General features: G+C 35.7%; 1 protein-coding gene across 3 annotated transcripts in view; it reads right to left on the reverse strand.

Moving 5' to 3' along the window:
- Positions 1-1518: 1518 nt before the first annotated feature.
- The window catches only part of THOC2 (THO complex subunit 2), a 54218-nt gene continuing 43744 nt past the window's right edge, over positions 1519-11992 (reverse strand). For 2 of the 3 annotated variants that reach the window (XM_074914775.1, XM_074914773.1), the window contains 7 exons: positions 11262-11297; positions 6945-7082; positions 6528-6597; positions 6284-6441; positions 5564-5640; positions 5418-5465; positions 1519-2357 (listed from right to left, as the gene is read on the reverse strand). In XM_074914775.1, coding sequence (XP_074770876.1) covers positions 5438-5465; positions 5564-5640; positions 6284-6441; positions 6528-6597; positions 6945-7082; positions 11262-11297 — 507 coding nt within the window. In that variant the 3' untranslated portion in view covers positions 1519-2357; positions 5418-5437. Of the gene's footprint in view, positions 2358-5417; positions 5466-5563; positions 5641-6283; positions 6442-6527; positions 6598-6944; positions 7083-11261; positions 11298-11992 lie in introns of those variants that run through there. The other variant, XR_012634333.1, reaches the window with a different exon arrangement.

Here is an 11992-nt window from a genome sequence, read left to right on the forward strand (position 1 = left end):
CTACAAGAAATCTATCTTGGTTATCAAGATCACCTCTTTGCAGCACTTAATTCTTTCAAGCTACTTAGATCCCACACCTCCTCCAAGAAACTGGTCCTTAATTTGCATGACTTCATCTTTTAAGATCATTATTGAAATTAAAGGGACCATGACTAGCTTGGTATTTGCTGTGCCTTTTAAAAGTAAGAGGAAAACCTCACGCCAGTCTTTGGGCAGCAGATGTGACAGCTCTTACGGCTACTGCTCACCATCTTCCAAAGCCACATGAGAACCAAGGACGTGAGGTTTCACAGTTCTGCTAATATTTCAGTCTTAATATTGTGAAACGCCTCTGACTGGCATCCAATCCTCTCCTCCACACCCCAACAGTTTTATTGCATTGATTTTGAATAGAAAGCAGATCCTTACAAAATGGATGAAGAGCTGAATTTGAACTTAAAAAGCAGAGAAGATATAATAAACACAAAGGTTGAAAACAGACTACTTGGTGCAGTCAGATATTACAATTCAACTGTTAGGTAAATGGCACCAAAAGTTCTCTCTCCCCCTCCAGGTGACCACTTCTTCTACCCCACCTGCTGACTGCAGAGGCAAAGACGACTCAGCTGGGGTTTGCAGAAAGCTGCCTGTCCCACAGGGCTCCAGGCAAACAAAGGAGCAAACGCACTCCAAGTTTCAATCAGTCCTGCAGAGAAAGAACTGACAGTAGAGAAGGAACACAAGTGATGCACCATCTCCAAAACTTAACACAAATCTAGTTGTAACAGCAGCGCCTGCTTTTTCGGTGAATACATACTCATTGGGTGTTTAAACTGCTGTACCCAGGCCAAGAAAGCTCAACTTCCAGTTATACCTTCTTAATCACCAGTGAACAAAGTCTCTAGACAAGACATTGGAATCTCTCCTTTTTTCCAAAGAACACAAAGAGGTAGTCTTTCACAACTCACATTTTCTAGTTTAAACAAACTAGTGATCATTTTTACTGAAGGAAATTCACACCTTGGCAGGGAGCAGGGCTAGAAATTGATCATGAATGTGACTTTCAGGACTTCCAGGCCTGATGATTGCTTCCTCAGGTGAACATCTAAGACAGCAGCTTCAAAGTGACCTACCATGCTCTGTTGGCAGTGAGGCAGTCACTTTTTTGTCAGGCATTAAACTAAACTTAGACATCTTCAAGACACTCTAAGTCAGTCTAATTTGACTAAATGGAAAAAAAATGTGCCATAGATTTTAAGCAGCTTTGGATGAGGGACAGATGCCTCAAGATTTAAACTTGACTGAGTGGAGGAAGACAAACTCTTTCTTGAAACCACTGGAGAAGTGTAACCCATCTGTCACTTCACAGTAAGCACCACACTACGTAACTAACCCTCTGCTGCTGACCAGCAGGCAGGCGCGGAGGGCTCACAAGCAAAGACAGAAAACACCCTCCCCACAATTCCAACGAAAATAACATTTTCTTAACAATACATAAAGCAATAAAGTGACCACACAGAGAATGATTTACGACCCATTGAGAAAACTATTGTTTATTTAGAAAAAAGGTTACACTGGTAGAATTCAGCAGATAAAAAAATTTTTTTTTTTTTAAAAATGTCATTGTGAAACTTTCCAGACTAAAGTTCAGCAATACAAAGCTCCTGTAGCTGTAATTGAAACTTAATTTAGTTCAGTTTTGAAGAGAGCATTTCCGATCAATCTAAAAACAACAAGACAAACAAAAGGCGTGGCAAGGGACAGCTGAGCACAGGTTTAGGTTGGGCTGGAAGGGACAGGGTTCATTCTTTTGTTTCTTTCAACAAGTCAACGTTGTACACAATATACAAATAATCCCTAAGCATTGCATGAAAACAGTGCTCCCACTTGACTTTTTTTAGTCACCGATATTAAAAACAGGCCAAGTAATAAATAAAAACTGAGTTTAAATGAGGTAAATCCAAAAAGGTTCAAATAACTGTTTATTTGTGGTTTTCAAACATCTAAAAGAATGCATTTCAGATTGAAAGAATTACTAAACTCAGGCAGTATTTTTGACAACCTAAAGTGGAACTCTGTACACATGAAACCTCATTTGCACTATGGCAACTGTTTGTTTGCAGCACATTGTGCTAAAATATGGAATAGGTAACACTTTCAGCCAGGTACTGAAAATAAATGTGTAAGAAACTAAGCAACAAGTTAAAATACAGTAATGTACAACTCAATTAAATCCTCAGCATGGGGAAATAAAGCAGAGAACTGAATAATTTAAGGAGATGCAGATGGGTCCTCTTCATTCACAAGTTTCTGTGCAATCTATACTCTGGAAAATACATTTCTGGTCACAGCTGGATATCTTCCCATTCCAATCTCACCTGCAAAGAAGGCATATGTAGTTGGAATTAGATGTTGTTTAAATGAACACTGATCTCACAACTTAGCATTTTATTCCACTCACCATTCAAAGAATGAGGGGGAAAATAAAGCTATTTTCATCAGTCATTCATTCCCTATCTTGTTTAATCCACAGCAAGAATCATATTAATGTGAGCACTGCAATGTAAGTAGTGAAACACTAATTTAAAGATACAAATATAAAGGACAAGTAGTTACTTGTGAAGGTAGAAACTTTTAGAAGTACAACCCCCTCAAAATGTTACTATCTCTAAATTAGGCAAGAAATAAATGCAGTCAGCCAGACATCATCCATTAGGAAGAACGTTATAAACGATTTAACAGGAGCACAGGATTAGATCCCACAACTGTGTTGCTATGAAAGGATTTTTTCATACTTCACTATGCAAATGATGGGTTGTTGCCAGTATTCTAGGCCAGGTGCTCCAGTTTAGCCCATTACATAGCTGGATGTGAATTTTACTGTGGAACTGACATTTCCCTAAGCACTTGCTGCTTAAATCATGATGCAGTCATGAAAACACAGTTGGGCTTTTTTCATTGATGACAATCCTCACTTTATACCGAATTGCTGGTCAAGATGTAACTTCACATATTGTATTACTGAAGAAGCTGCAAGTTCTCAGTAGTGAACTTCATCTACCAAGATTGCCTTTTTTACCAAAAGTAACATTTAAAAAAAATAGGAAAAAACCTGGGATCCATCCATAGTAATCAGATAATAATGGCTATGAAGGACAATGAGTCAAAAAAGTTCCATTAAATTATTTCAAAAGAATGCTCATTCCAACTTCAGTTTGGAAGTTATTAATAGAAGCATCTTCTATTATCTCAAGAAGATAAAAATAAATAGTACAAGGCAGCAATAACCTGAACTCCTATCCTTTTTTCTACCAACACCCTTCAAAGAGCACATAGTATCAGAACAAACCTTGTTACCCAAAACCCCTCCACATATTTGTCCTCAGGCACAGTGGCTGAACAACCAATGTCACCAAATGAAACTCGAGACCCTTCTTCCAATAATACCCCCTTTGCTCTTTGGGGCCACAACCCACATATGGACACTTTTTTCAGAAAACACTTCTGGATGATCAGACTCCAGAAATCAAATTTTGGTTTTTGTTTGCTTTGTTCGACCCTCATCAAAACACTCCTCTAAGTGTTATGTACCATCCTATAAACCTTAGGCCTCTTGGAAAAGATTTCCCCACAGCAAAGCATTTACACCTCTCAGATTTGGTGCCTCTGACAAAAGCAAGCAGAACAACTTGGGACTATGTCATGGTCTTCCTTGGTACCCTAAAGTACAGCCACTACAAGGAGCAATGTTAAGTTGAGAATCCACAGCCAATACATCTCTCCAGTAAGTTTTGCTATATAATATCACAGTAAGCATTCTCAAACATGATATAATTGACTTTCAAAACCAATGACGTTGGAAGGGATGTCTGAAGACTGTCCAGTCCAACACCCTTACTCAAAAAGCAGAATTAACTAGGACAGGTTGCTCAGGGCTGTGGCCTGCCAAGTCAGGTTTTGAATACCCTAAGGATGGCAGTTCTGCCACCTCTCTGGGCAAACTGTTATAGTACTCTCACCATAAAAAGATTTTCCCCCATCTTTCAACGGAATTCACAAGTAGTGTTTGTGAAAGGTAGCATCACTTTCTACATGAAAGTCTACATTTGTGAAAACAAGACAAATTGAATCCTTCTTCAAAATCTGAGACAAAGGACCTGTGCATTTAAAAATGCTGCCTTCCCCTTTTCTGTAGCAGTTTGTCTGATAAAAACTCTGACTGCCTTATATGTTGCTCAGTAGTCAGAACAGTATTACTCTAGAAAAGCAAATAATCTCAGTGAAAAATGTGTGACTGAATAAAAAAATTGTTTCTACTTCATTTCTGCTTGTGTTCCCTTTGAGTGCTCACAGAATCTACAAAGTTTTAACAAACAATTCATCAATTCTAAACAGAGAACATACATAAGAATTCTAAGGCATTTGGACAATTTGTAAAAAGACAGTGAAGCCATATTCTTTGGTATTTGTTGAATACTATCAGTTGTTTTCACATTCACCCAACATACACACACATTTAAAAATGTAAAATTTTCCACTGCTTTTTGTAGAAAGTCTGGCAGCAGGGTGTAACTCAAGTTGGGTAGGTCAGGTTAACTAATTTAAGTTCACTGAGACACTTTTCTTCCCAAATAACTGAAAACGAAACATTCTGTAAGTCTTAAAAAGTCTAGCTGCAGAGGAGAAAAAACCCCACCCTTGTACTCCTAAAACTAAATTTAAGCCTCCACATATTTGCATAGGTCTGAAAAAAAAAAAAAAATTCAGAACACCGTCAGCTTCAAAGAACAATTTATTTTTCTAAAAGCTTCAATCTGAATATGGGTTACTCAAAATACTCTGGAGTTCCTTTTCTTTTGCAAATAGTCAATGTCTTCATGCTAAAGTTTTCTTTGGCTTCTTCCTTCTCAAATCTGATCAGATAAAAGATTAAACAGAGATAGTGAACTGACTTACTACACTATATAGCAGTTTAATTTAAAAGCTAGTGCTCTTGTTAAAGATAAAGTAAGAAGAGAACATAAAACTTGGGTTTCCAATGTATTAGGCAAAATATTCTTAGTTATTCTTAGTCATCAGTCTTGATAATCATCAGGATTACATGGATTCACCTTTGGCAACCTTTCTTGGAAAAAGTGCCAAACATACAACTACACCAAACACTGCTGACCCTCCACCCCCTTTTTATTTTTTGCAAAAAATATTTGAGCATGTATACAATAAGCTGATGATGGGCAAAATTTTTTTCACTTGGATAGAGTTAAAAAAATCCCAACAAAAACAACCACCCCCAAAACAACAAAAGAACACTCAAAACCCCACCCTGGGTAATTTCAGCCCTTTCACACTCAAACCATTTTGTTTGTTTATCCTTTACAAGTCAAAAGGAGCCACAGGATATATCAAGTCAAACAAGAGTAAATCATGAAAAATTTTACCTTGACTGGAATAATCTTCATTATCTGTGCTTGTCTGAAGATTTATGAGTAGATTCAATGTTAAAGAAAAAAAATAAATTACTACATATAATAAAAGGTATCTCCTTTTCTGTATTTTTCTGAAAGGTTAATGAGTAAAAGGATATTGTTTCTTTTCTTCTTTCCCTCCAGTACCATCTCGTTTTTCTTTCTTTTCTGCTTTTTCTTTATCATGTCTTGATTCCTTTAAAAAATACACATATGGGAAATAGTTTATTATAGTATACTTTGTACAGTCTGATTAGAAGGATTATACATATTTAAAGTTGTAACTGGCCACAGATAAAAAAAATCATCACTGATAGTAAAAAGATTCTGTGATTTCTGAGTTTATTCTACCTCTGTTTTACAGTTCTATGATAACCGCTATTACAAAAGAGTTACAACTAGCAACTATTATTTGGTGTTTTACAAATACGACTACAACATACTAACTGGTTTTCACAAAAAAAAGCTGAGCTGACACATGCACTTGAAAATCTGAATACAAGCAGACTAATTGATATGTAAATTAACCCTGCTTTCACATACTTGCTCACCAAACCAGTCTACAAATACTCTAGGTTATTCAAAACCTAAAGTATAAGTTCTGAATTCTCCTGGCTACTGCCAAAACTATTCCTCCAATTTATCCTGCCAGGAGTCACTGCTGAAATATTTGGAGCCTCAAGTTACCAGAATTTCCAGAAGCATTTTCCTACAAATTCACAGCATATCTGTTTAATTTAGGCCATAAAGCAGCAATAAAATTTAGGAAGAAAGAATGGGCTTGTTCTGTCAACAACAACAAAAAAATAAATCAACAAAATGAGAATAGCTTATTTTACCTTTTTGCTACCAGAGGAGCTCTTCTCCATCTTTTCTGCTTTAATTGAATCACCTTTTTCTTTTCCGGAAGATTTTGATTTGTTCTTCTCCTTCTCCTTTTCATTTAAGCGAGGGGAATCAGAAGGACTTTCACTTTTACTATGTTTTGAAGAACCAGCTAAAAACACAACAGAAAATTGTAATTCACAACAAGTAAAAGCCTAATACACACACACACACACACACACAAAGTAAAATACATACTTGTCCCATTTTCCTCTTTGCGTCGTTTAGTTGAATCCTGTGGTACCTCTCGGTCACTGTTTGAATGATCCTGGCACCAAACACAATTATGCAGATGTTAGCAGATTAAAACATACTCCTGAAGTAGCACCTGCTTATAATGTTATTTTGGAGAACTAATTTTTGAATATGTAAAATGTAATTGAGTTACTACATCTTGGGAAGTTTCTTGAGAACGGTTTTGAAAGGAAAAGGTTTTGGATACAGTAATGTAAACCGACCTTTGAAAAAGTAGCAGAACAAAAGAAAAACAACCCTGATACAAATCACTTCTGCTTGAATAGGCTGTACAACCAATTATTATTGCAAGGACTTTGAACAGAAAACTTTCCAAGTATATACCAAATTTCTAAACTAGTTCATAAAAATTTCACCAACCCTTTTTCGATCTTTCCTGTCCTTTTCATCTTTCTTCTCTCTCTCTCTGGATCTTTCCCTTGACTTGTCCAAATCTTTCTTGTCCACTTCTCTCTCCTTACTCTTGGACAGTGTTGGAGTAGTGTGGTTAATGTAGTGCTGTTAAATTAAGGCAATATCACCAAATATTAATAAGTATTCCTAGATGTGTAAATAAAAAGTCTTACTCTAACATAACAGATCTAGCTCAAAGAGCAAAATGAAACATTAATACTTTACTGGCAAAAAAAAAGTGACTGAAGACACTTTCAAACTTGTCATCTATAATCTAACCTATAACTTTGTTTTCTCAACACTGGAAATTCAAGAACACTTTCTCTTGACTGAAACACTTATTAAATACACACAATGTCGTTCACCAGTACTGATGCATCTAAAGAAATCAAGACACCAGTACTACTGAAACAGGATATGCAGATTCCTGCACTGACTTAACACTTGCAATGTTGCCTAGAATTAAAGAATCAGCTGCTTAAACAGGTTGTAATTAATTGTTAAAAAGTAATCTTAATCCATGAAGTATTTGACACAATACTTTGAATAAGGTGTTTTCTCATCTGAAGTAATACAAAACTCCATCTTAAGCTTAAACTTCAAATGATAAAAGCAACCAAACATAGAAGATAATATTTTTTTTGCTCTGTAATGTGTTCCAGGTTGTTATTCCACTCTCTTCTAACCAATTTTCATAAACTCTGTAACATACTAATTTCACCAAGCTGAATAATTTATATATAAACTGGGGTTGGAGGGGAAGAGAATAGAAAGTCACAGTAATGTCAGGTAGAACACTTGACAAAGTCTAAATGCTACTGCATGTGTGTGTGTGTATATATATATATATATAAAAGATAGCACATGTATTATATAAACACTGATGTATTACAATAACTAATTCTGTCTTTTTCAAATACAATTATATAGTTAGATCTTTCTAAGAAATATTTTTCATAGAATATCAGAAAGACCACATTTTAAATTAAAAACACCTTTCCATGGTATTTTATATATTTAAGTTACAGCAACACACAGTTTAAACCAGTGTACTTTAATTTTTCCCCAGCTCCATAAGCTATCAATTTTATTTGTGAAAAAATATACCTTTTAATTAAAATGTTCTCTGTATTTCTTTTTAGGAAGACATTTTACTTAAAAGGACACAAAGAAAGTAGTAAGTGGAAGATTAGTTTACAACAAACTAGAAATCACTTGAATCAAACCCAAATATAATTTCAAATAATTTTATTCTTTAAATTAAATTAATCCTGTCCTCTTCCAGTTCCAGTAAACGTTTAACTTACCAAAACTTGATGTTACTGGTCCTATGTTAAAAGTCACACTGATAAGGTTAGGTTACTCTCCTATGACAGAGGCTGAACATTTAATACTCCTTTTACTAGATACTTTTCTTTCTGTTCTTTTCCTTCACTCCTATTTTCTTGTTCCATCTCTTACATTGCCTTTCCACATGTAAGTTTATCCTTGGTCCCTTTTTTGCTGTCAACTTTTAACAGTGACTTGAAAATGCATTTTTTTTTTTTCTACACAGCCCCATTCAACTGTCCCCCAGAGACACTTTTCATGTGAGAAAGCAAAGAAGTAGCTCTTTCTCCTATTCCAGTTCTTAAATTCATATGGTTGTTCACAGCAGATTCCACTGCGCTTCTATCATCCCAATGCAGAGTTTTAGAAAACTACGTCTCTTCCACCCCGCTTTGCAAAAAAAGGCTGGATTTACTCAGTCAGGCTTTACCAACTTCCTTCTAGAAATGCTGCTAACTAAAACTGTATCAAATTTTGGGCACTCTTGTATCTTGTGTAACTTGGGCAAAGGCCAAAGAATAAACACAAACCTAACTCAAGTCTGGCACCATTTATTTTATAACCTGCAATACAAACCAACATTTCAGTGGTATGACCCCAGAAATTGGGCACTGTCAGGAATAAAGAAAGCCTCTAAGCATGTAACAGCACTAGACCTGTACTAACTTCCAGCGGAAGCTGAACTCATAAATCTTACAGGCTTCTGAATATCCTTTCCCCAAACAAGTTCATGGCAGGAAAGACAAGCATTTAACTTGTCTTACACCATGTATAGGGAACATTGTCAAGAACTGCCTTAAGTCTGTTAGAATAGCGCGGAAGAATGCAAATTAGTTCATTAAGTAGGAAAGAATAGAAAACAGCATTAAGAGGAAGGAAAGGGCTGGACACCCCCCCATCCCCCAAGCACTTAGCAAACAATAAATCCATTAAAAAGTCACACAACTGCCATACACTTCCAGATAAGTGTGTACAAGCACATTACAGCTAATTCTAAAATTTCACTTTTCCAAGTGACTAGAGAAATAAAGCTGTTTGTTGATCATTTAATTACAAATAACTCCACTGTCTGCTTGATTACCACATAAATATGTTGATAAGTAAAACAAATAGTTTTAAATAAAAATTTAGCTTAACAAATGAAAAGTTGAATGAAGTTTCAATTAACCAGTTGAACCTTGACTAATACAGTAAGGGAGGGAAAAGCAAGATTATACAGACTGCCATATATCACTCTTCAGATAGATGTGAGCTCAAGACAAATATTATAGTTTTCTAATTTAAAAAATATTAAGTACACAAGATATCACAATTATTTAGAAATAATTTTTTGAAAGTGTAGGTATTCAATCTATAGACACTAATTTAATCAATTGTAAGAATCAAAGGATGCTTCCTATATACAATTTCCCTATAAGCAAGTATGGTTGGTATTGGAAAGATTAAATTAAAAAAACCCATCAGCAAGTGTCCATTATAAAATCAGACCTATTTTGAATTAGAACATATAAAGTGTTCTAAAGACTTTGTATAAACAAGGAGAGCTACAAGTCAACAGCAGTCTAAATACAGACTAGGAAGTGATAACCCATTATGCTTTTTTAAATTAAGTGAATGTAAGAGATCCTAGACAAACCCGTAAGCTATCCAGAAAGTCCAAATGGTCAGCATTTTCCAAATGATAAACATTTGTGCTATTTATACTGATCACAATCAAAAAATCTTAATAGCAACTTTAAAAGTTTTGATGCATTTCCTATTAGCCACATAACCTAATATATTAGCAAGTTTAGAGTGGCTGTTACTATGCAAGTGGTTGAATTTTTAAAAAGCAATAGAACAGCTGCAGAATCTGTCTAAAATACAATATTCCAAAATGTCACTGAACTCATATCCTGCTCTACTCAGTGCTTGTGAGGCTGCAAAAAAAATCAGGGAGACTGGGAGCCTGCCCTGTGAGGAGAGGCTGAGAGAGCTGGGTTTGTTCAGCCTGGGGAAGAGAAGGCTTAGGGCAGACCTCATCACCATGCTCCAGTACTGAAAGGGTGGCTACAGAGCAGGTGGAGATTCCCCTTTTTACAAGGAGTCACATGGAAAAGATGAGGGGTAATGGGTACAAGTTACTCCTGAGGAAGACATCAACCAGACACAAGAGGAAAAATTTTCACAATGAGAACAATCAGCCACTGGAATAATCTCCCCAGGGAAGTGGTGGATTCCCCAGCACTGGACACTTCTAAGATTCAGCTGGACAGGTGCTGGGCCATCTTGTCTAGACTGTGCTTTTGCCAAGGAAGGTCGGGCCAGGTGGTCCTTCAGGGCCTTTCCAACCTGGGATTCTGTGATCCTATGAACTCTTGAAAGCATTCTTTAGCATATGTTCTCATCAGATATTGAATCTGAAGTGCATTTACAGGAAGAAAACTCAGAAAGATGGTAATTTAGGAGGTTATCTGATGTTCGGAAATATAGTACTATAGCACTGAAACACGGATAGAACAGTATAAGGGGAAAGTACTGATATTCCAGGAGACGTCTCAAATATTTTTGGTTTTAAGTAACTACTGTTTTTTAATTGGTATCAAAAAAAAGAACTAAGTATTCTAAGAACTGTGTTAACTCTTCTATTACTTCTTCAGTCAAATGCTTAATCATAAGGACATTTCTATGAATTTAAAAGTTTCAGAAGACCAGACAAGATACTGACCCATAAAATCTCTTAGGAATATTGACAGAATGGTAAAATCAGGGGATTTTTGTTATGTTGCTCCCACATAACTATCTGTCTCTCCTGTATTCTATATAGCAGACTGAAAAAAACCCTCTGTTACTACCCTAGCACTTACAGGAATGGAATTTGAATTTTCTGACGGGGTTTATGAGAAGACCAAAAATTACGTTCTCTCTGCAACAAAACATGAAAGTAAACTTTGGTGGTGTCTAAAAGATTCAAACCTTTGCTGAAGAGTCCTTGAGTTCGTTGAGGTTGTCCTGTAGAAAATGAATGGAGATGACACGTAAGCTGGAATAGTTTTCAGAAACCAGAGGAACTTTGGGAAGCATGGCCGTACCCTTGAAACAAAGAACAGCTACTCCTTCTGGAATAAATCTTATGTTAATACTGTACACTGAATAAAGCTAGAAACTGAAATATTCTTTAAAAAGAAAGAAGGAGGGGGAAAAAAAAAAAGAGACAGTCATATCTATTCTCTAGACCCAATTAAGTAAACTACAAAATGTATTTATATCTAATTCTTCATTAAAACTGTGAAAAAACAATCTCCCACCAAGACAAAATATAAAGAAAAAATAGTCTTAACTCTAAATACAGCTGAACCACAGGTGAAAGGTTTAAAATGTTTTTAAACCTCTACCTTCTCCACTTTCAGTTAAATGTGGTAGAAGTCACTCTAGAACGACTTTACATTGCCATTTACAAAAAACAGGCAAGAAAATCTTCATCATTTTGAGTAATGTCACCTGCTTCCTCAAAACTAGTAACAGCTATTTGAGTTCTCCAAAATTAGCCTAAATCTTTCAAGTAAATCTTACATAGAAAAAGATGTACTCTTTGAAAAAACAGAAAAAAAGAAAAGCTTGTTCTAAAAGTTGGTAAGATGGTGAAGTTTAAAGGCCCACATAATCCATCACAGTGCTCTTGATGAAGTATTAGTAACTTACAGTTT

This window comes from Athene noctua, chromosome 11, assembly GCF_965140245.1.
Source record: "Athene noctua chromosome 11, bAthNoc1.hap1.1, whole genome shotgun sequence".
Classification (NCBI taxonomy): Eukaryota; Metazoa; Chordata; class Aves; order Strigiformes; family Strigidae; genus Athene; species Athene noctua.